Source organism: Ischnura elegans, chromosome 2 (assembly GCF_921293095.1).
Source record: "Ischnura elegans chromosome 2, ioIscEleg1.1, whole genome shotgun sequence".
NCBI lineage: Eukaryota > Metazoa > Arthropoda > Insecta > Odonata > Coenagrionidae > Ischnura > Ischnura elegans.
In genome coordinates, this window is record NC_060247.1 from 86598213 (window position 1) to 86623676 (window position 25464).

Below are 25464 nucleotides of genomic sequence, written 5' to 3' on the forward strand. Positions count from 1 at the left end.
TTTATTTCGAAATATAATTCTTAATAATAACTCGCAACGTCGAGACACTCGTCGCCCTCGCACCAGGAAGAAGCGATAAGCCAGAGGTCAACATGTCACCCCAGAAAGGGGGAAAGCCCCGCACGCATTTCGCAGAGGTATTAGCGACCTCTGGCAAGGAAAGAAAACTTATACAAGTAATACCATGAAGCCTAGAGACGATAGGAACTGGAATTACATCACCAATACATAGCAATTAAATATGAGCCCTCGCATACACAGATTAAGTGGTTAAAATGAATATTCTCTGATTTGACCTCAATGTGGTGCTATCCATGTGATCCCAAAAAGTTAATAAAAGGAAAGAATATTTTTAATAAAGATAAAATTTCATGTACTGACTTAATGATGGAGTATACTATAGTATGTAGTATGATTTTAAATTGTGAATATATAATGCGATACAAACATAAAATAAGTAATTGATTATGTAACTATTTCAGCTGACTATTAAATAAATTTCCAAGATCCCATTAATCTATGACCCTGCGCAGAACTACCTCAAATAAATACAGCTTCCTTCGTTTTTTTCTTAATCTCTCAAAGAATTTTTTTTTACACCCGTGATTTACGTAATCGTTAGACCCAAGGGCGTAACCAGGATCAAATCTGAGGGGGGGGCAAGCATGGTCGTTCGAGTAGTAACGTTTTAGCATGGAAAAAGTGAGTGAAACCAACATTTTAAGAAAATTATAACAGCGCTTTTGTAGTGAATTAATTTATTTGCTCGAAAAAAATATCTTTAGTTACAAGTCTTTTTCTCTAATCATTTTTCATGGGATTAAGGAAAATTAGGTGAAAACATTCTTTTAAATCTATTCCTGATTTTCCTTTAAGAGTTTTACGTTTTTTGCCATATGTTCCCCTCCTGTTACCTCGCTGGGTACGCCCGTGATTAGACCTCCATATATCCAACTGTTTGCGTAGTCAGTATGACTATGATGAAAAGAACTGTCGGTATACCTATTAAAAATAACATTTAGACTGCAAAGGGGCACACTTTTTCGATATATTTTTCATATGGTTATTTTCTTCAAGGCTGTTTTCAATCATTTTAAGATGTTTAATCTCTTCATTAACGTCTTACCCGTTCTAATTGATTTTGAAACCATTTTTTATGATCTTATCCGGTAAATATTGGCCATTCTTAATATATTTCTGATTCTTTCCGCAGTTAAAATTCCCACAAGAAGGTAGTAAATATGTGCTACCAACTCCTCATGCATGAGATGACAGTTTAAAATTGTAGAGCGGTAAATAAGGCATATGTCGTTTTCACCTCTCTAAAATTTTAACTTCTCGTATAATCCTTGAAACTATTTAGCTACCGGTCAATAAAAATTTAGTTACCAATTTGTCAATAAAAAATTGAAAGGTCAGCAGATATTTATGACTGTAACATCTTGAATTTAAAAGTTAAATAGTTGAAAATCGAGTCAAACCTACGCTACGCTACACCAATAGAATGAAAAGTAGGTCAACTGAATCGAATAGTTCTCACAAGGTCTCATACACATAGTTCAAAACTAGCAAAACGTAAAAATCGAAATCATTTCCTTCACTCGCTCAAAATCGACGTTTGCGTCATAAATTTTGCAATTCCCAGCACTTTCATAACCTCATGACCTCCTATCTTTATCATGAGGCTCTAAAGTCATGATGCAAGAAAGAGGCACAGTACGAGGAACGGATGATTCAAAATACGGATTTGAGGACGTATATCGGTATCGGGGGACAAAATTTCCGGGTAAGTGTATGTAATGTAATATTGAGGAGAATAAAATAATAATTGGCGAGCGTTCATATCCCTCAAAAGTTGAAAATAATCCCATCAAAGTTAAATTAAATCATGCTAATTTGATATGCTGGCCTCATCAGTGGTTAATAATACGAGGGCCGTTTTTTCCAAGCTCCGTTGGGTCATGAACAGAAGACGAAATAATTGATTGAAAATTATTTCATAGGTAAATATTGAGCACAATTGTGGTGTCCTTTCGACATAATCACCTCGATTATGGAGGAATCGGTCGTACCTGTTGACAAGCTTAACTGTACCTCCTTCATAGGATGGTACCGCCAATGACTTCCATTGAATGTTGCCTTAGGCTTGAAGCTCATTGCCCATTTGAAAACGATTCCCTTCGAGCCACATCTTTATTTCGGCGTAAAGATGGAAATCACCCAACACCATGTCGGCATTGTAAGCCGGGTGATCGAAAATGTCCCATTGAAATTGCTTCAGGAGCAGTTGAGCTGCATCGGCGCTGAGATGACGGGCGTTGTCATGGATCAGAACACTTCCAGAAGTCAGCATGTCTCTTCTTTTGTTTTGAATGCGAATGGACGAAATTTTTCACGCTGAGTTTCTGCATTAACGTTAAAATTCTCTTTCAACGGCATAAAGATGAAGAGAAGTCAATGCTGAAGCCATTCGGCGAGTTTTCTGGCTGTCGCTCCGATGTGCACACTTGGCGGGAGCATCAACGCATCAATTGAGGCTGTGTAGTGAATGAGATTGCCACTAAAGTAAGTGGCGGATCTATCGGGGGGAGGCGGGAGCTATAGCCCCCCCTTGGACATCCAATTTACACTAGATAGAATGGTAATTTTTGCTCGAACCCGCAATACTTCTGGGAGTTTACCCCACACTTGGCCACTTTCTTGTCCCTATCCTGGATCCGCTACTGACTAACGTTAACGTAACAACTTAAGGTCAGATGTGACTTGAGCGTGTGATACGGAGGACGCGCGGTTGCCCTATGCGCGCAGTACCCGCCTGTCGCTTGTATGGTGTTTTTGCTGAGCTATCGGAGGTTGAAAAAATGGCCCTCGTATATCACAAAAATCCAATTCTTTTACCCACATGAACCTCCAAAGTTTTCCCTAAACATCTGCTTCTCATTCCTTTCATGTGCCTGAGATAAAGAAAATGCAGATCCTTGTATTTACTTTTACTGTCATAACCTTAGGAAAACTTTAATTTTATTTTCAATAAATATGTCAAAGTACAAAATTCACTAATACAGCCAAATTAATATACGCAGTAATATCATAATGGTAATACTTTCTCGACGAGAAGTATGGTTTCCGGTATTTATTATGGCACAGAAAATCGCCGTAAAGATTTGATCAATTCCTTTCTCAATCAGTGGGTACGTTAACTCACTTTAACTTCACGACCGCATTACCTATACCTACTTGCATTAAAAATCCCACAACCCTTGTAAGGAATAAGAATATTTTCGAGCAAGTTGGTGAAGATGCCTCGATCAAAACTGAATCCGGATTTTCAGATTGCGGCATAGACTACTAGTAAAAATTTAAAGTTTTCTTTCACGCCAAGACCCTCTTTTATGCTCTTCAAGGTGGAATAGACGAAATAAGGAAATTCTTTGATTATTTCGTCCGTCTTCATTATTTATCGATATGAAGGCGGTATAAAAGAAAATCAAATACATGAGCTTGAGAAGCACAGGGCCAAGATGCGCTTTTAGGGTTATAGAGATAACGATTTGAACAAAGTTCTTCGAGGGGAAAGTGGAGGGGGAGTACGAAGCGGTTGGGGAAATTTTCTCTTATAATATGCCGCCTCCCTGAGTAAAAATTACACAGCGGCTGCAATACCAATACGGGATGAAGCATATAGCGATAGCAGTGATCGTGCTCCTGGCAGTGGGACTAATTGCTGCTGGAGGTAAATCGCCGTAAACCCTATCTATTTAAAATGTAATTCGATTTTCAGCAACTTTTGGGCACCTATTGCTTAAGTGTAGGTTTTAATAACCCCTGCTCGCTACCCCTAAAAGAGCAAGAACGTTATAATTTCACGCTGGTATTTAAGTCTCCACCCTTGTTACTAAAGTATTGTATTTATTTTAAAATGTATCCTAGTCTCTCCCTATTGAAAATTCCCTATAGGATTTTTTTCCTATAGTAATTTGACAATGGGAACTCAACCATTTTCCTAGAGGAAAATTTATTTCGTATAGGAAATAAACTCCTACCATCAAACGCCAGTAGTTTCTACCGGAATACTGTCTCGCATATACATGTAATGAATTCCCACACCTCTAGATCTCATGTATATGATCTATCTGATCCCATTTCCTATAAACAGTGGGCGGAGTCACTTTTTCGTATCACTTGGTCGTGCGTCCTATACTGCATGAGTTGACATGCCAGATGATTTCGCTCCCTGAGATACATGCAGTGCGCCCATTCGACCTGAAGTGAATCATTTCTTCCGCTCTGATACTCGCCGCCTGCATTTCGTATTTGTCCACCTTCAATGACAGCGCGCGGGAACGCTCCCTCCGAGGTCCCTAGGAGATAAGGGAAAATTTCTCATTCCTATTGTAAACTTTCTTGCAGTGGCGCAGCGAGGGGGGGTTTTGTGGGGATAAAACCCCTCCCAGAGCGCATAGACATTTTTAAGTTAAATTTATTTTACTTAATTGGATTAATATTGCTAATAAAATAGTGAGAGGATTAATAAAATATCCCTCAGAAGGTCGTAAAAATCACAATTTTGAACCGTTTATCTCAATTTTTTTCCGGCTGAGGGCCTCCGCACCTCCCGCTTACCCTGGAGGGTATGCAATACCCCAAGCCCCCCAGTATTATTTAGTTGCGCCTGAAACCCCCCCTAGCCTTAATTCCTAGCTGCGCCCCTACTTTCTTGTACCTATAGGAAATTTATTATTCATATAGGACCAATATAGGTTCCTGTAGGAGCCATTGTGATTCCTATAGAAATTTACATAATTCCTATAGTATTTTTTAAAACCCTATAGGAAATGGAATTTCCAATAGGAATCACAATGGTTCCTATAAGAACAATTAAGATTCCTATAAGACTTATATAGGTTCCTACAGGAACCTTAATTGTTCCAATAGGACCCTGATAAAAATAAACTCCTCCTTTGTGGGGAGGTCATGAGGGTAAGGGAAGGGTAGGACTATCCTTCCTATACCCTTCAGCAAGGGTAGATGCCCTGTATTTTAGCAACCAGCGACGTATTTTAGAACATTGGTGGGTAGGCCTCATCCTTCCTGGAGTGTAGGGTAGGCCGGCCCTTATTTTACAGAATTGCGAAAAGTTATGTTTTCCTGGTCTCAAAATGATCCAAATGGTGTTCATATTCACGTGTTAAAATTTGGTTACTTTAAAATAACGGCAACCCGTGCCCCAAGGGCCCTAAGTACTAAGGACCCTCAATTGAGATTTTTGGGGTCGAAAAAGTGCTATTTCTATGTAAAACGTAAAAGTAAAGCCCTTTAGGGCCAATTTTCTGTTTGTTTTGACCTATCTCTAAGCGTTTAGGAGATATCGTCCGTCGTAATGCAATCCCCCCAGGGCGCCACCTGGAGTGTAGGGGAAGGGTAGAGGAAGGGAAGAGGGAGGGTAGGACTAACAGAAAAACTAAAAATCCATAAATTAACATGACAATGAGAAAAATCGCTAAGCAACTAAATTAAACGAATATGGATGAGTTGTAACAGTGATTTCTAAAATTATAAATAAGACAGAAAAAAAATTAGCCTTCACATGGTCTTGAACCCAAGACTCACATATTGGGGGATGATGACATGGCACCTTAACAACCTCGGCTATCAAAGTACTTGAAGTTGATGTTTCTCAATGGGACTTATACTGCAAAATCTTTAGATGAGAATATCTTTCGCACCCGGGCCTATGTGTGAGAAAGCTGTGACGAAGGACTTCTTTCTACCATACCTATTTAGAAAATGACATCGGAATTCAAATACCGAACATCACTCTCGCAATGTCTCATTGTCAGTCACACAGGTAGGTTACATCCTAAAAATGTGAATGAAAAATCTTCTAAATGAGCTTTCTTCACACAATTATAGAAACTATTGAGTATAGTGGCGTAGCCAGGAATTTTGTTTGGGGGGGTTCAAAACCAGGGGGGGAATTTTTTTAAAAACAGGATACTAAGTAATAGGTTTTAAACTAATTTTAACACTTTTCATAATCGAAAAAACTTCAATTGTTAAAGAAATATTTTTTAAATTCATGATTTTTCAATATTTTGTTTTCTTTTATGAAGGAAAATGATTGTGTTTTTATATTTCGAGATTTCATATCTGGACCCCACCCCTGGCAACGCCCCTGATTCTGTATATTATTGCTTTCTTTAGGGGACTTTTAAAGATTAGTTGTGCAGCCAGTTTATGTTTGCTTTCAAAGACTGCTTATGTTCTTGTACAGAACTCAATACTCTTTAGCAGGTGAAAGTAGCTGAGGAGACACTTTCAGGATATGTTTTCCTCAGCAATAAATGCCAAGTCCCAAGGAAGGGTAGATGAAGGATAGTCCTACCCTTCCCTTAACCCTCTCCTTCCTAAACCGCCCGAAACCGGCCGTAAACATTTCCCCGTCATGCACGAAGTTTAAATACCCATTTGCCCCACTGGTAGACCTATTTTTCTCCGCGATGAGGAACTGACGCAGGTTACTTTAATTAACTTACAATAACTTGAAATATATTTAAGTGATTTGTTTTAAAATTTGTATACGTTTTAAGAATATATTAATTTATTGAAAGAAGTTGGTCTTACCTTATATTGAATTTAATTCCCTCCTTCAAATCCATTTTCTTGGTGATATTGATGATAACATCCTATTTTGCAAAGAGGTAAATCGCATCCGATGCATTTCCATGACGTTTCTATGCTCTGACCAGCAGGAGTTTTTCTTTTCTTTGAGCTGCAATAGGCGCACACTTTTTTCTCCCCACGATCTTTACAAAAGAGTGTTGCTGTCTCTGTGAAAATGTGCCCATCGGAAGGATCCTTTTACGTCCCACTACTTTACACGAGGAGAATTTCCCTATCATCTGCCTGTAAAGTGCTAAACGAAAATTCTTCTGTGTTACTCCATGCCTAGTATTTGAGCCCATTCTATACGAGATGATCTTGTAGTAGCGCATGCGTATGTGTTATTCATAAGTAGTAATTTCATGAGAGACACACTCGAAAAAAAGCTATCAAAGTACAAATGATGGTTTTTCCCTAAATAGTTTTTCATTAAATTCATTACAACTTGCGTCCCAAGAAACATTTTACGATTTCTTTTATCTTTTTTCCCTAAGTACACATTTACCTGCAGAACGTAGCCATGGGAGCTTGCTAAAACCCAAACTTTAAATCCCCACTTCGTTGGCTTTCCTCGGATGTATTGTTTAATTTTATGACGTCCTTTAAAAGCAACCATCGCCTCGTCAACACTTATTTCTCTACCGGTTTATACTTTTGCTGAAAAGTTTCCATTACATCAAGAACCGGCCTAATTTTATGCAATACATCAAAACCCTCCTCTCCCTGTTTTTTTTCTGAGTTATATCACTAATATGGAAATATTTTGAAATGTTTGTCCATCTTCCAAAGGTCATACAGTCACGAACAATTGAGCAGTCAATGTCTTGGCTATGCCAGTAATCCTTGCTTTCAGGCAAATCGAATATTCCCATGTATACTAGCACTCCAATGTATGCCACAATTTCATCGCACGTACCATCTACCCAGTCTTTGTCAGCCTTTCCTGAGGAATGTGGAAGATGTTCTGCATATTTGTTTGTGTTCTTGACAATGTTGTGAAAAAAAACTTCGCCCTATTTTAGGAAGGAAAATTCATTTTCACCTATCGCCAAATTATGAATAGGCCCTCTCTCTTCTTTGAACTCCGACGGTTCTTCAAAAATCAGGGTGTCTCTCCAAGAGTCATGCACCTGATCATCACCTTTTAAATCACTCGTGCTTGGGGTAACGTCATCCTCCAGTGGTACATCACCTGATCTGACATTATCACTGTATCCTTCTTCTCCATTCAAACAACTAGAACCATCTGAATCACTCGAAAATTCGCTTCTGTTCACTTCTTCTGCGATAGCATCCTCACTTAACCAAGCCATGGTCAGAACTGAGGGGCATTAGGTTTCTTTTCATTTGAGCTGAGCTTTGCCTCCTCGCCATATGAGATAGGAAAAGTGTGAGAGTGCCTGTGACCACCCACAAACAGAACTGAGGGGGATTAATTTTCTTTTCATTTGAGCTGACCAGCTGAGCTTCGCCTCCTTGCCATGTGAGATAGGAAAAGCGTGAGCTTGTGTGTGACCACACAGAAAGAAATATCGTCATTAGATGTGACAGTCACTCTAAATAACACAGGGCAGGCCTAGGGTTTTCGTATCACACCATTTCAAAACTGGCCCTCCTAAAAATCCCATCGTAAGAGCTTAAGCAACTTCTCAGTTAATGTGCCACGCTGGAACAAAGCACCTTATTGTCTCGGGATTTTAGCTTATGGTGACGACGTTCTGCTTCTTCTTAATGAAACGAGAGATAGGAAGGATGCTTGTGCTAGCAAAGATAAACACTCTCAAGATAAAACAGATGCCTATGAAGCTCAAAAGGCTGCCCCAAACAGAGCAGACCAAGCCGGGCGGATTCGGCCGGTTTATGAAGGAGCGACTTAAATGGCGGCGGCCGGTTTCGGCCGGGTTAGGACGGAGCGGAGAATGAGGCATTTAAACTTCAATAGGGAGAGGGTTAATGGCGTGCAGAGGAAGGGTAGACGGATGGTAAGGGAAGAAGTTCCAAGGAAGGGTAGACAAAGGATAGTCCTACCCTCACCTTACCCTTAATGGTGTGTAGAGGAAGGGTAGACGGATGGTAAGGGAAGGAGTTCCAAGGAAGGGTAGACTGTACTGATATAAAAACTAAGTATTAGCAATAATTAGTTTTTTATTAGCAAAATTAAAATTCTGTCTTCCAACCCAGGCCTTTTCTTATCTCCATTCCAAAAGTACGCATCCCATTTTAGAGTATCCCGATTCCAGAAGAATTCCTCAATTCCACTGCAGTTTTGTTCCAGACTTCTATAACCCTAGAATATTCTCCTACATGGAATTTCTCAGATTATTCCCTCCAACTCTGCATTTGCTCCACCTCTCTTAAATTCCCATTGTTGCTGGTTCCCACTAACACAGACTGCTACTAAGTTCAAGGGCTCAGCGGTAAAAAAATTCAGAGGGGGTTCATTTGGAGAAGGGGTACATATTGAGGGAGGGGAGGGACTCATTTGGAGGGGTACAATTATGTCTCTAAACAGGTGCGCGACTAGAAATTAAGGCTTTTGCGTGAATGATTTTTTTGGACTGGAACAGAACATGTACGAATGCAAGAAACAAATTAGAACAGGTTTTATTTTCCGTTCATGCATTCTCATAAGTTGGGAGGCTGCACAGGGCATTTTTGTGTTCATTCTCTCATTCATACATTTAGTCATTAACTTGTATGGGTTTATGTACAGTGTAAACAGGCCTTTATGGTAAAGTAGATTTTAAACAAAACACATTAACGATTTCTGTGACTCATGCTCCTGTATGATGCTGCAATCACTCATGAACGAAAACTAGTTGCAATAACGACATTTCACTTAGTCAAGTGGGAAAAAAATTAAACGTCGATGTAAATTGTATACAATACACCAGGACCTAGGAGGATATTTTCATTTTAAATTTTATTCCCTATATCAATCAATGCTCACATGGATTGTGACTAATAAAGATTTTCATCATCATCATCATTATCAACCCTATTGGAAATTTCTTATAAGAAAATTTCCTATCAGGAATTGGACATATTTCTTATAAGAAAATTTCTTATAAGAATTTTTCTTATAAGAAAATTTCCTATCAGAAATTGGTCATTTTTCTTATAAGAAAATTTCTTAAAGAATTTTTCTTATAAGAAAATTTCCTATCAGAAATTGGTCATTTTTCTTATAAGAAAAATTCTTATAAGAAAAAGACCAAAAAAATTTCTTATAAGAATTTTTCTTATAAAATTTTTTTTCTTATAAGAATTATTCATATAAGAAAAATTCTTACAAATATTTTTTTTTAATTCTTAATAGACAATTATAATCTGATACGAATAGAATATTTTCATCAGAATATTTCTATTGAGAATTAAAATATCATGGCTGGTTTCCTAGTTGGCAGCTGTAATGAAATTTCATTAGTAATTTTTAATAACTTATTCTTATATATTTGCTGGAAATGAATGTGTGTAGTTGTAAAGTACTATTCACAATATTTATTCACGGTAACCAGAAAAAAATGTTAAAATGAAAAAAAACTACATTATTATATCTCTAGCTGAATGGCAAAATACATCACTAGTTCATCCTGAATTTTAAGGATTTTTTTAGATCACAGCTTTTATTTGCAATATATGCATTCATTTTACTAAGTCTTTGCTGTAAAATAGGATGATTTTCTAGGTCTTCACTGCTATTAAGAGATAGCAATGGCTGCAGCTCTTTCTTCAATTTTGTCACGAACAGATCTGAAAGGAAAAAAAAAATTTTAGGCGGACCATGGCAATTCAAGGTTGCACATCGATGAAAATTGGCTTTGCAAGAATTTTCTTTGGTACTCATACGTAGTTGTAGGGGTGATCTGGTGTGGTCAGCTGGTCGACAGTAATTGCCAATAGTCCCCAAGTTTAAGGGGACCCCCATATAACGCTTGCACATATCACAAAGCATGTATTAAAGGTCTAATGAAAACATACTTAGATTACTTGAACCAAAATGTTTTTGCAATTATAAAATTCTGCATTGGCATTAGTTGATTCATCATAACACACCTGGGTATGCCCTTGTCAGATTCCTTTATTTTATTTATATAATCTTTTTACTCTATTTAGAGTAAAAAGATTATTGTAGCATTCAAATCATTGTGCGCTACCACCGAAAGGCAGCACCGCCTGGAGGGAGACAGGCTGAGGACCCTTGGCACTGGCAGGGTTACGGTAACCTGGGTATTTGCTGCCCTTCTCCGCGGAGTAGCATCCCTGAGCCCATGCGAGTGAGACCTGCCAAGCCGTAGTGCGGAACTGTAACTGAATCTGCAGACATCGCAATTCACCGATTCCTGGAGTGCGGCTTGAGTGTATTCGTGACAAAATAAATTTCTATACTGTTCATTGTTACATAGGGCGTAGTTTTTTTTGCACAAAATAACTCTTAGAGGCCCAAATTTATATACATAAAGTAATGGAGACGGACAAGGGCATACCCTGGATCAAAACCAAGGGGGGGGAGGGCAAAGCTAGCTGTGGCTGTTCAAGTCATAACATTTACTTAGCAAAGACAATGTTTATGAAACCAAAATTTAAGGAAATTATGACTGCAATTTATTAGTGTTTTTAATTATTTGCCTGAAAATTAATATTTTTTTTTAATTTTAGTTCCCTGTCTTCCTAAATAATTTCTTTCAGAAGAAAGTTTGTTCAAAACTTCCTCATTTTTAATGACATTTATATTCACCTCTAGGGGGGTAGCTGTATTAGTGAATTTCATAAGCTATTAAAATCTCACTTTTCATATGTTTATTCCTTTTAAAATCAATATTTTTATGAAATTTTGTCTAGTTTTTAGTAACCAGAAAAGTGGAAAAATCCATTTATGTGCATGCAATTTCCTAAAATTTTGCTGAGGGACCCCATTCACCCCAGACCACCCCTAGATAGTGGAGAAGATATGGCTCATCAATTTAGTGTAATTGCCACCTTAAAAGAAAGGAGGCTGAGGAAGTCTTTCAAATTTCCTTCAATAAAATTAAAGTTGAAATTAAATAATTTGCTGATTGATTTTCATAAATGAGGAAAATTTCAGTCCTCAAGTTTTACAGAGCATAAACATAAAACCCTTATCATGATCATAATTTGAGTTACTGTTTATGTTTCCCAAAAATAAAAGTAATTGCAATGTTCCAGACCTTGGTCACTTAAGATTTCAGCAAATACCTTTCTAGGCACATGCATTTTTTTTACTTGTGGAGCCTCTTACATTTCAGTTATCATGAATATTTTTTTAATATCTATATCCATTGTATCTGGTGTTTCACCAATGGATGCAGTTGCTATTACTACAATTAAACATAAACCAATTCCCATCTTTCTTAACTTCAGTTATCAGAATTGGCTATCCATTTCCTCTAATAAACATCCATAGTGAAAACAAAAGAAAACAATACCCAAAAGCAAAAGTACGAATCAATAAAAAATAATATCATGCAGTAACTACACCCTCCTTTTGCCATCCTCCCTTTGGCCTTATAGTTAGATTTCCTACGATTGTTAATTTTAAATAGAAATTATCCTCCAAATAAACCAATTCAAACATAAGGTGAATGACCACTGAACCCATTACCCTTTGCAGTTTAGTAGTAAAGAGCATTAATACCTTTGATGGCTGAAATTTTTTCTGGGCTCATGCATTTCTTCTGGCCCTGCTCCTTGAACTTATTACATTGCCTGCCGGTTGCATTATATTCTTTCAAACTGTCACCATATAAAGCATAAGCAATATTCCTCACAAATTTGCTGTCTTTGCTTTCCTTTGCAAGGCTGGTCCATGCTGCTTGAGCAATCCACTGGTTATGTCCAATGTGAATCTACAAAGGAAATTATAATGACATTAGTATTTATGCCTTGAGGCAAATATTTATTCAAAGATTCTAAAATTGTGGAAAGCTAAAGGAGCAGCTGTTAGGAAATATCAGTGACTTTGCCTCAGACTACCCTATTGGTGGGAAAACAATTATTTTTATCTTTAAATGGAGGCATTTTATGGCTAACTGGTTAAGGAAGGGATGCATGGAAATTGAATTTTTGGAAAAAACACAATGAGACATTGAATGACCATGATGCTGGATAAGAGAATGATAGTTCTGGGTGGCAAAAATAGTTTGACTGCTTTAAGATGTGATGCAGCTGAAAGATGATATAGTAAATAGTTTACTTTTTTACCAGCAAGAGAAATATTTATGGTGCCTAAAATGATGCATGTATTCTGTGCTGTTTATCTGGAGAAGACAAAACAATGGGTGGATAGAAACAGGTTTGCAGAATATTTTTAAGGTATTGGAGGAAATAAGCAGAACCCCTTCATGATGCCACTTAGTGGCACTTCTCCTATCTATCTTTATCACACCTGTCACAACCCTGAGAGCACACGAAAAATTGTAGACGAATACATTTGGGATATTTATAGTCTACAGGTAACTTAACCGATGGAAGTTACCAGTAGACCATAAATATACGCGATGTACTACTACCGCAATTGGGATATTTCAAGTCTACTGGTAACTTAACCGATGTAAGGCTGTAGACCAAAAATATACGCGTGATGAAAAGTAAAGAAAACATTTGTTATTTCACATAGATATCATGTCATGTATATTCATCATGACAGGTAGATTCCATAAAGTTACGCCTGAAACAGCTAATTATAAATATACGCGATATATAATACACGAAATATTGAAGGCGTATACATTTGGGATATTTCTAGTCTACAGGTAACTTAACCGATGGAAGGCTGTAGACCAAAAATATACGCCATGTGCTACTACCGCAATTGGGATATTTCAAGTCTACAGGTAACTTAAATGATGGAAGTTACCAGTAGACCATAAATATACGCGATGTATTCTACCAATGCCTTATAAGCTAACGAGCCGTGGACCCGTGGAGATGATAACACAGTTGGTCGTCTGCAGACCACGTTAGTGTATTGTTTTGATTGTTTATGAGTTGCGCGCAGTTGTGAGAGGCTTCGTTTGTGATACGTGTTGGTTATTTCCAATGTAAAGCAAAATATCCGACGATAGAGGCTCAGAATCCCTCATATTTTGTATTATTTACAATATTAATATCTGAGTAAGCGCATTAAATATAAACTGGAACAGTGGTTAAACCAAAAAGTCAGTAGCATCGTTGTAGCAGTCTGACAATGAGCCACAACCGTTGGAGGTGGATACGTTAATTGTAAGTTGATGTTATCGACGGTACTCATCCATTTATGTAATTAGAACAATTTTGATATTTTCTAATGCCCGCTATGCTTTGACAGTCAATAATTTCATCCATTTCTTCGTAGGTACTGAAAAATTCGCCGTTAAGGACTGCTTGTGCTTGTACTATTAGGTGAACACCAGAGAATACAACTTAGTTCGCTATGCTTGGAGATTTTAGATTTTTACTAAAACATATTTTGTGCCAAAATAGTGTTATTTTCATCGTGACAACTCTCGTTAATCTACTGCTGGCAATCACAGTGCCAGTGGTTGTAATGCACTATGACAGTTAAGTTTGACAAGGTTGAAAAACATCGGCCAAGAGTTGTATTTTCAGATTTCCATCGTGATTGAATTGTAAACAGTGCTATTACGCTATCGATAAATGGACAGTTATGTAAATGTCAGTGGCGTGTTATCCTCCGTTGTTCACCGTGGGTATGACATATCACGATCAAGCTATCAAGATCAAAGCTGTGTGTGAAGTTTATTTTTCTAGTATATCAACGAATAGCAGTGAGAAAAGTCACCTGTGCCACTTGAATGGGATAATTAAGTCTCCAAATCGGTGAATATATAGTATTTTTCATCATAACGAGCTCTGTGATTGTAAGTTGTACGTGATTAATATAAGTATGGTAGTGACTTCCAGTTTTTGATGATTATATTTGCCTATTTCCCACTATGTTTTTATGGTGTGTGCTACTATATCGTTTGCGGATTTACCTATATTATTGAAATACGTTTTTGCTTGTGTGTGTGTGTGTTGGCTGCGGAACCGATTCGCGATCTCAGATGTGAATTGTGTGCATACACTTGCTGTGAATTCGTATTCGTCAAACCAAGGAAATGGTGAAGCTTTGTCACATTATCATGAAATAAAAGTTTCTTTCTACAATTAGTACATGTAGTGTTTCTTTAACTGTATATTGCTTTTCATAGATAACTGCCTAAAAGTTATTTTTCATTATTTTAGCAAGCGTTTTCTTTTGCTACCTGAATTGGCATTATTGCTTTCCAAACCCCGCTACATACACGAAAAGAATGCAGAGCAACCGATCATTTGTTATTTCATAGGAGTTCAGTGTTTTGTCTGTAACTATAATTAGATTTAGTGCTTAGGAGAACCTGATAAGGTTCTCCTAAGTATTCGTGATGGGTTTTGAGCATTTTCGGAGGGATAGGAATACCTTCTCCGCAAAATTGCCATAAATTCATTTCAGTTGAAAATCACACATTGCTACAAGGTTAGCAGTATAAAATGTATGTTTTTGTAAAAAAAATACGCCTACATTTGGCATAACCGTAGAACAAAATTATCATAAATGGGCGACATTTGCCCCTAATGTAGACCAAATATAGACGTCTACATTTGGTATAACCGCAGACCAAAATTATACCATTATAAGTTACCAGTAGACCAAAAAAGGAAGACATTTGCACCTAATGTAGACCGAATGTAGACCTGATGTAGACCAAATGTAGTCGCCTACATTTGGTATACGGCAAACCATTAGGTTTGCTGTATACCAGATGTAGACGTCTACATCTGGTTTACATATGGTATTCTGCAAACTTTGTGCTCTCAGGGAAGTGGTGCAACTAAGAAGTGCTACTGATTGGTCTCATGTGATGAGTCCCTGAATGGTTAACATGAAGGCAAAACTAGATAATCTCAAGGTTTAGAGTCTGCAGTTCAGTGATTGACAGCATAATGCACTCTTTTCCTTATTTCCGTCTCCTAACTGCACAGTTATTGCTTTAGTCTTAAAGGTGAAGGTTGGTGATGAAGACCAGTCAAAGGCAGGGCCAGTTCTAGATATTTTTCTCGTGTAAACAAACAATATTATGATGCCCACCCTAAATCAAACCCTCAACCTTTTATATCCTTACTTGTTAAGTAATGAATATTGAACTGAGCACTTGGGTGCCCACTTTTGCTATAAGCACCCCACGAGGTCTCGTACTTTCCTTATCGCTTAAACCAGCCCTGTTCGAAGGTGTAATCACTAAGGAAATCCAGAGTTATTAGGAAAAGGTTTAGAATTTAGAAAAGACGGATTCAATTTTTATTGTAGTTTACGTCCAATTGATTCCATTCCCGCAAACACCAAGAGATTTCATTATGTACATTAAGATAACAGAGTTAATATTATTGAATGCCTTATAAATGTCTATTGTGTGCATATCAAATGATCTTCTATATAGGCTATCAAATAAGTAACCACACTTAAGGTGTTAAGTACATACAGTAAGAGGGAATTGTATACCAAAAAATTTATGAATGTATGCAGTGGAAGAGAAGCTTGAGAGACGAAACTTTCAATATCTTTCTTAACCTAGGAGAATTTGTGTCAAACAATGCCTGAATGTGACAGAAGCAATTGAGGTTTACAAGGATACGAAAAAGTGGACAAAATTATAACAGCCAAAGTTATAGTTCTCACAGTCAAATAAGTTTATATATAATAAGTTAATATAGGTTGTAAACTGCATATGGAAGTGTTAACCCAATAGGGAATATCGGGATGGATGAGTTTACATCCCTTCATACTTACAACACTGCCTCGCACCTCCAGGAAGGCTGGTTTATCCGGCATATTATCAGAAATGCCACACAATGGAACGCCTATGGAGTAAATATTATCGGAGATATTTGACATGATGGTGATTTATAACAATTTTATTTAAGTTAACAAGATATTTGTAATGGCACTAAAATATATTTTAAGTTTTTATATAAAAATTATAATTCCCATCATCCTATGTATAAATGTATTTGTTTTAAGAAGCTTCTTACCTTTTGTCAGACCTGTTGTGGCCACGAGGTCATCAGTAGCATTCTTTTCCCTGGGTGGCTCTGAAAATATTTTTTTTATATAATAAAAAAATACATGGATAATTTACTTTAATGTCAAAACATTGTTAATTAGAGGGATACAATTATATTTAAAACTATTTTCATAAACATGATATTATTTATAAGGATGATTTAATTGGTGTAAACGAATTTTTCATTTGTCTGGAACTAATGTACTTAACTACATACCGAGGGCTGTTTCCGGTTGTATGACATTTTCAGCTGTAGTCCCAAGTTTAACCTCAGCAACCTCATTACAGCCATACGACGTCACTTGAAGATCGGCGTTGACTGAATTGCCTGCTATAGAAATTTGTAGGCATTAGCACATAGTTTCTAAGCAATTGATTCACTAAAAGGGTGATATGTACTTTCTTACCAGATTCCAAGATAATGTCTTGAAATTTCAAATTCTTCTCAAGGAGTTTTGCATTCAACTTTTCTAAATAGCTGTTCCTCTCTGACAGCTGCAAATTTCTATCTTTTAAACTCTTGTTTTCCTTTTTCAGTTGCTCCAACGTCAATTCATCATCAGAGCCTGATGATGATGACGGCATGACAATTCTTTTAAATTTTTTGTTATGGGGTACTTTCAATTCGTACCCCTTTCTCATTACTTTCCTTTTGGATTCAAGTATTGCCGCCTTTTGCAGTTTCTAAGAAAATAAATTATTATAGTGTCAGTAATTGAATTTCCTTCAAGGTTCTTAAGGCTAAACATGCATTTCCACTTATGTAGTTATTGTGGATATTTAAGAACTTAATAAAAACCTCCTAAGACTATATTTCAACACCGCATCCTTGTAACAAGAATTTGTACTCACCATATTCTTGTGAGCAGAATCCTGTGCAGAACCTCCCACACATTCTGCAAGCATTCCTCCACAATTTGAGGGACTGTCTTCAATCCGATGCAGAATTTTGGGAAAAGCTATTCTGCTCTTACATAATTTAAACTTATGCGCGATGACTTCCTTTTTTCTTCTCGCCATGAATAAAATTTGGCCTACATAAAATTCTCCCACCTTACATTTGCCAACTGGCAAACCTGAAGTGCTTTCTCCACTCCAACGAATATTATACTCCATGTGCTTATCATAGTCAAGTTCGGACTTTGGCCAAAAATCCTCCACATCATTGGAGGAAACAATATCTAACACATTGTCATCTACAAATCTAACAAGTAGATAAAACTCTACATTGGAAGTCATTCCTGATTCTTTTGTGTTGCAGTAAAAGTTATAGTATAACAATAAGGTAGTAAAAATTTGTAGGAAAAAAGTGTCGCCTATATAAGCAGAGGACGCACGATTTAACAACCCTTAAATGAAATAAGCGTGTAAAATTAGATAGAAATTAAATAAAAAATTCAAATTCTGCGATGATTCAAGAATTTCAAGACACTAAAACCAACAGTAACAAATCAAAAAGCAAGGAAACCCATTAAACAAAAAAGAACAAATTCAAAGTTAATCCTAGAATATGAACGATGTATTCGTAAAATACGCTAATGAAATTAAGAAAAGTGTAATTGCTGCGCAAAAACAACCGGAAAAGAAAAATAATACCTATGAAAAAGCAGAAATGACTTCCAATTACTCTTCCAAACAATTTGGCTCGTAATAGGTAGTAATAGCAACGAATGACTCGTTAATAAGGCTCGTTGTTGATTACGATTTTGCTGTTTTCCCGTAACTAAGGTAACTTGCCTTCATAGCTTGGCGCCAGAAATAAACCAATGAGAACACGTATTTGAAGATCGTGACGTCATACCGTTCCCTGCCGCTGAGGAAACTATTAACTAGCTTAACGATTGATTTTCGAGCGACCAATAGAATAATTCCGTACAGGAGCGTAAGAATTGGCGGTATTGTGAATTGTAGCAGCGATGTATCACATTTTTTTGGCAGAAAAACAGGAATCGGTTTCATAGGCTTTTAGAATGAAGAATATCCATTGAACGATATTTAAACAGAGTTACGATTGAACTAAACAGTAAACAACATTAGCAGAGCGGTTTCCATCAACATCAACATCATGATTCATCATAATTCACTTCAGTGTTAGCAAAATACGCTCAATAAACATGAAGAGGGGTCCCTATAAACGGTATTTGGATCCAACAGTATCAACCTCTGTTCCAAGGACGACTCGAAAAAGGCTTGGCATCAACGATGACTTTGACCCAGATGTAATTCATGTATGGAAAAATGCTACTCAAACTGTAAGTAAACACGTTTTTTATACTTACAATATATAATTTTACATTCCTGAAAAATATCCTGATGTAATTAATAAGTAAGTTAATCGGTAAACATAAATAATTATATTGCAAATAAAATTTAAAAAGTACAAATAAACTTTATATATACAGTCACCTTTAAAAATTTACATCCCAGAAGTGTGACAAGAATAGTCTTTGTTTACGCAATTTCACTCAACTCCATAAATTCCTTAGCATGACTTATAAGTCAAGTGTTTGCACACAAGTTTCATTCTATTGCAATTACAAATACCTTCATTTCTTTATTTTATCTATTTTGTTTAAAAAAGATTTCAATCAATTGATGGATGTTATAAAATAAATCATAATTCATTTTGCAGCGCAACGACTTGGAATCTTCTGTTGAACACAACCCACATGAACCCTGTGTGTTGCCTCTGGCGAGAAGTGGCATCCCTGATAAGGAAGTGATGGCTAATAATGAAGATGACCAATCCCTGGAAGGTGCTGATTCAAACATTGACTCAAGTACAGACAGTGATATGGAGTCGAGTGCTGATGAAGATGAAATAGGCGCAGCTAGTGATTCTGGCAAAGCAAGGGATCATGTAGATTTGATAAGTTTACTTCTGCAATGGGGAAAGTTCCGCGACTTTCACGTGACAAAGAGTTTTGGAGAAATTTTAATGATGGCAATAACATTTGCAATGAAAAATAACCTTACCCTAACAGCTTTGGAAGATTTAATGGCCTTCATAAATGAGGTTCTTTCCACATCATTGTTTCCATCACAAAAATATCATCTAAAAAAGTTGCTAAATCCCTGCTCTGGTATGAAATGTCACATTGTTTGCCAGTTTTGTGGGCATTACCTTGGAATTAAAGGCGAAAAGAAAACATTTGCATGTGAAATTTGCACTAAAGAGCATAAGATGAAGGGGTATATTTATGACAATGCCTTTGTGACATTTAACGTTCGTTCTCAAATGGAGAGAATATTAAAAAATAATGCTGACAGTCTTAAGAAGGTTTACAGCCAGAATTTAGAGCAGTCTTGTGACATATCTGACGGCAGCATGTACCAGAAGGTCTTACGACGGATGAATTCAGAGTTAATAACATGTACCTTCAATTGTGACAGTTCACCTATTTCAAAAGACTCTAAAATGTGCATTGTTCCTATTTCATTGATGATAAATGAACTAAAGTTAGAGGTGCGAAGTTCTAATATAATTCTAGCTGGTCTTTGGTATGGGCGAGAGAAGGAAAGGGTAGATGTTTTTTTGAAGCCTTTTGTCGATGAGATGAATTTTCTTCTTAAATCTGGCATAAGCTTGGAAATTTCTGGAGTTATGAGGCATTTTAAAGTGGTGGCAATATGCTGCTGTGTGGACAGTATTGCCCGGGCCCCAATGCAGGGAATTACTGGTGTTGGTGGCTACTACTGTTGCTCATGGTGCTTAATTAAGGGAGTATATGTGAATGGCACCGTGAAATATCCCTGCTCAGTTTTGCCATTGCCTGCTCGGTCTACAAAACATTTCAAACAATTATACAGTAATACTAAAGAAAAGGTATTTGGTATACAAAGCTACAGTCCATTCTACACGCTAGAGAACTTTTCCATGACATGGGGCTTTGTACCTGATTATATGCATTGTGTGTTGTTGGGCATTGTGAGAAGGTTTTTGGAGAATTGGCTGGATGCGGATTTCCCTGGCTATATCGGTCTACCAAAAACTCTTTTGTGTATTGACCAGAACATAATAAGTGTAAAACCTCCAACACTTCTCAGGCGACTTCCAATCACTCTGAAAAATAGGAAGTTTATGAAGGCCAGAGAATTAGAAAATTGGCTGCTGTTCTACAGCATACCTATTCTACAAGGTATTTTGCCAGAGAGGTTCCTCAACCATTGGTCATTGTTGGTCAATGCCATTGTGACTTTACTGAAGGATAAAGTAACTGATGACGAAATTGATGGTGCTGAGGAGACTCTCAGCAAGTTTGTATTACAAGCAAATCAACTTTATGGAGAGTATGAGATGACATATAATATGCATCAGCTCCTCCATATTGCAGAGAGTGTGAGAAGATGGGGGCCTTTGTGGGCTCACACTGCCTTCCCATTTGAGTCATTTTTGGGTAAAATGAAAAGACTCCTAAAGGCATCAAAAGGAGTCCCACAGCAGATTTTTAGAAATTTGGAGTTGGGAATCTCAAAGGCCGTAATATTAGATAATGTCAGTTGTGGGGAGAATGTTAAGAATTTTTGTGAGAGAATTGGAAATGGTACTTTTCCTTCTTGCAGTGCACCTCATCACAGTGATATCACTTTATTAGGGAAATCCACTCCTTACTATGGAGCCATGATTAATGGTCTGCCAGATAATTGTACTTTAATAGAGTATGGGCAATGTATACTATATGGCATCAGAATTGAAAAAAATGTGCATGAAAATTTGAAAAAAACTAATGATTCATATGTTGAATTAGTTGATAACACATTTGGTATATGCAAGAATATCTTGGCTTGTAAAAATACGACCAATGACTGTTACATTGTTGTTCAGAGGATGATGACAGAGGATGTCCAGGGAGTGTGCCATTTGAAAAGAATTAATGGCATTCGGGAGTTAGTTGCTGTGGAGTCTTACAAAATTAAATGTTCTGCTTTAAATGTGAAGACAAGCAGTGGAGAATATATTTGCAGTATTCCAAAAAAACATTTTCAAATAAATTTTTGATGAAAAACATTTCCTGCTTCCTAGAATTATTCTTCCAAACCTATTAATGACCTTTTAAGATGCTTTAAAAATGGACAATTATGAAAATAAAAATTGGTGATAGGTGCTTAACTGCCTAGGAAACTGTAAATATAACACGCAAGAGATATTCAAACATTTTTTTGAGTAAAAGGAACAGGCATAGGATCTTAATTATTTAAAGTATCTGAGGGAGGTCCACGTTCATCACAAGGCTTAGTGTTAAGCAATTAGTACGCAGTAAAAATTAAACAATTTCATTATTATAATTGCTTCATGCCTGAACACTTTCTTTGACATGGATCCAAAAAATTTACCTCTAAACTGGTTTCTCACCTGAAAATTCAGTTAATGTTTGTGCTACCACATGAATCTTTTATCTACACCTTTTCCATGTATCAGTGCACATATCTTAACCTTAGACAGATACCCACCTGCTCTGATCTCATCCTTAATATCTTCACTTTGTGCCACATACAGATGGGTCCTTCATCCCAGCACGATCAACTCCAGTGCCTATCTCTCTGTCTGATTGTAAACCTTTATACACAATTTCACACTGCAAAATGTTGTGCCTTTTAACGTAGACTGACATGCTTTGTTTATGTCCTCCCGTAACATATTCCTGGAGAATTATATTAACGTTTTTTTTAACCAATAATTTTTTTAACCAGTTTCTGATTAATGTAAGTTTCCAGAGTGCAAAGTCATTGAAAGCTAACATTTACTGTTCTCTTTACCCTGAGTCACCCAGGCCAGTGAGTTTTTGGAAGGGAGTTTGGAAGGAACTTATTTGGAGTAGAGAACGATTAAGCTAGCCTTGACTCCCAAAACATTTTGGGATTTTTATATGGCTTGACCACCAAACTCTATGGTCATATCTCCAGTGGCGCCTACTCCATGGGGCCTGAGGGGGCCCGAGCCCCCCCAAAAATTCGTTACAGATGTGAGGAAAAAATGTGTCAGGCTAGTCAATTTTCCCCGGAGTGTTCAGATATGGAGATTCAAGTGATCAGGGTTCTGATGTTGATCATATGACTCTTCTAAAATGCTTAAAAACTTAAAATTTACTACTTATAAAATTTACCGGGGCAAGATCCTCGGTTTGGGCCCCCTCAATATTTTTTGTAAGTCGGCACCCGTGGATATCTCTGCTTAGATTGGATCACCAGATTGATGGTAGTAATTAATATTAGTTCCTTAACTGTCAAAGTTTAACATATGTGTGCATACATTGTGTCAACATACAATGATTAAGATATCGCAATGCATCCTTAAAACACTATTAACACAAACTTCTATAAAGAAGCTGCATATATATACTAACGACAAGTCACAAAAGAAAGTAGAAGCCTCAGCTTCTTGGGGACCATTTATGTCAAATGCATGATTAAAACGCCATGAACTTAGCAGCAACTACTTAACAAAGAATTATACATTATTTGCAAAAAAATTCTTATAAGAATTCCTCAATGAATTATTTGTTACCAACATAAGTTATTGGTGACTTAAATGCCTGCCGCATAAAAACTCGAAATGTATGCTACCCGCACAACATTCTTATAGAATCCTATAAGAAATGCAGAGTTCTTATAAGAATTCTGTAAGGCTTATAGAATCTTATAAGAATTTCTGTAAGACTTATAGAATCCTATAAGAATTTCTGTAAGACTTATAGAATCCTATAAGAATTCTGTAAGACTTATAGAATCCTATAAGAATTCTGTAAGACTTATAGAATTCTATAAGTCTTACAGAATTCTTATAAGAATTTCTGTAAGACTTATAAGAAATTTCCAATAGGGAAGGTCAACAATCATAAGATTGGTTTGACGCAGCTATCCACTCAATTATTCCATCAGCTAATCTTTTCACGCCTAAGTACACGTTTCTTCTCTTTCACATCCTTCTCTACCAGTTCCATATATTTTGTTCGAGGTCTCCCTTTCCCTGGTTTTGCCATCTACTCATCCCTTGGGGATTGTCTTCAACAGGACATCATGGAATATTATTATAATGAAATCAATTTTTTTTCAATTTAGAGTATTTAACATGCTATTTGAATTCTACACCCAGAAAAACCACCACCATGCCCTCCTGGAACATGCAACCCTGGAACTACGTGCATGATGGACTGCAATACTTGTGTGTGTGGTAATGATGGGCAGAAAGCATGCACATATATGGCATGTCCACCAGGAAATGTTCAATGAACACAGGTTAGTAGAAAATCTTTGTCATCACGACAATGGTGCCACTAAAAAAGAATAACATCAGAATACATGCATACAAAAAATATAGTCTAAGGGACAGGTAATGTTGGAGAATCATTATGTATGTACACATATTCTTAATTGGTGTATTATTGCAACTTTCCAGCATTTTAAAAAATGAACAACTTTTTTTTTTTGTTTATTAACCCTTTGTAGCTCTTCCATGATAGCCAATGAGATCTTTTTTTCACTTTTAGATAACTGCGTTAAAGTCAGGTGTGCCCCTTCTTATTCCTTGGATCAGCATCTGACAGCTGGAGTCTGATTTTGAGTGCCACTCATTTCATTAACTCCCTTCACTTCAAAAATATGGGTTAACCTAAGTTGGTTTCACAAGATAGCTTATCCTATGTAAGGCCTTCCATTTTAGCAAAACTATAAATACATATTGGCACTAGAATTCAGAAGCTGAGCTAAAAAATTTCACATAATCCCTGAATTTTTTCTTGTGATGCAGTGGCTGTGGCACAAAGATAGGAATTGAATTGAAAATCCATGTAGGAGCTGAAAGAGGCAATGAAAAGTGAAAGTTCAACAGATGAAATCGAAAGTAAAAATGATTTGGGAAACTGTTTCTTCCGAGTGCTAGCAGAAAATTAGTACAGCAATTATTATGAATAAAAGTACATACATAGATCAATAATTGTGACATGTAGCTGATAGAATTGCAAGGAATACGCTTGGTTCCATTCCATACAATTCCACATACTAATAAGCAATCATCATAGTTTTATTCTAGAACTTAAGCTAGACCAAGTGCAACAGAAAATGGGTTTTATTGCATTTTTTGCAGTGATAAATACACAATTGATAAGGATAAATGCCATTGTTTGCTCTTAAATCAATGATTGATATAGCTAGGTCTTCTCATAGCTTTACCAGGTATTTACTTCTCTGAATTTCAGAAAATCATGGATTACTATAATATATCACATCATGTTGAACATATCACATCCATGTTGATAAGTTAAAATTGCCCAACATTTAAGTATAGACAAGTTCAACATGTCTTTCACCACTGAAAACATTTGTTTTGTATTTAGGGTCTGGAATCCTGAGGTGGAACATGACAAGGGGAAGAGACAAGTTGCATCAGCTCATCATAAGTTTATGCATACAATATTTTCAAATAGAGGATAATTCCACATTTATGCAAATGGACCAATAAAATAAACAATGATGGCTGAACTGTTGTGTAAAATGAATTTATTTTATGAGTAAAGTAACAATCTTCTAATGCATCTGCAAGTCACAGGAGTATTTTAAGACACATGGTGATGATTATAAACTTCAATAAACTTGAATGACAATATTGAAAGGTTATTGATGTACATGGACCTAAACTGTGTAATTTGCTCCAAGGAAGTACACAGCCATGCTGCACATATATGCGTCATTGGCTCTCTAC

At 36.7% G+C, this 25464-nt stretch overlaps 2 protein-coding genes and 1 long non-coding RNA gene across 4 annotated transcripts; 2 read left to right on the forward strand and 1 right to left on the reverse strand.

Annotated features, from left to right (window-relative positions):
- The first annotated feature begins 3628 nt into the window (after positions 1-3628).
- Positions 3629-25244, forward strand: LOC124154094. Its single transcript, XR_006863833.1, has 3 exons — positions 3629-3733; positions 23860-24002; positions 25100-25244. It is a non-coding gene; the product is annotated as an uncharacterized LOC124154094 (long non-coding RNA).
- LOC124154091 (BEN domain-containing protein 5-like) lies at positions 10150-18020 on the reverse strand. 2 transcript variants are annotated; one of them, XM_046527602.1, is made up of 7 exons: positions 17619-18020; positions 17174-17450; positions 16984-17094; positions 16735-16794; positions 16493-16563; positions 12320-12530; positions 10150-10416 (listed from the first exon to the last, which is right to left on the reverse strand). In XM_046527602.1, exons 1-7 carry the CDS (start codon positions 18003-18005, stop codon positions 10247-10249), a joined length of 1287 nt encoding a protein of 428 aa, XP_046383558.1. In that variant the 5' UTR covers positions 18006-18020; the 3' UTR covers positions 10150-10246. The 2 variants fall into 2 exon arrangements, with proteins under 2 accessions (XP_046383558.1, XP_046383557.1); XM_046527601.1 differs by having other exon boundaries at positions 16984-17097.
- Positions 18245-21774, forward strand: LOC124154090. Its single transcript, XM_046527600.1, has 2 exons — positions 18245-19018; positions 19399-21774. Exons 1-2 carry the CDS (start codon positions 18881-18883, stop codon positions 21763-21765), a joined length of 2505 nt encoding a protein of 834 aa, XP_046383556.1. The 5' UTR covers positions 18245-18880; the 3' UTR covers positions 21766-21774.
- Positions 25245-25464: the final 220 nt, after the last annotated feature.

Bases quoted from the DNA above. Each gene is read 5' to 3' on its own strand.
- LOC124154091 (XM_046527601.1), bottom strand. From the start codon at position 18,005: ATGACTTCCAATGTAGAGTTTTATCTACTTGTTAGATTTGTAGATGAC. The intron at 17,098-17,173 runs GTAAGAAAGTAC...AAATTTCTATAG, and splicing joins AGACATTATCTTGGAATCTG to CAGGCAATTCAGTCAACGCC. The intron at 12,531-16,492 runs GTAAGTATGAAG...TTTCCTTTGTAG, and splicing joins TGGAGGTGCGAGGCAGTGTT to ATTCACATTGGACATAACCA.
- LOC124154090 (XM_046527600.1), top strand. From the start codon at position 18,881: ATGAAGAGGGGTCCCTATAAACGGTATTTGGATCCAACAGTATCAACC. The intron at 19,019-19,398 runs GTAAGTAAACAC...TTCATTTTGCAG, and splicing joins GGAAAAATGCTACTCAAACT to CGCAACGACTTGGAATCTTC.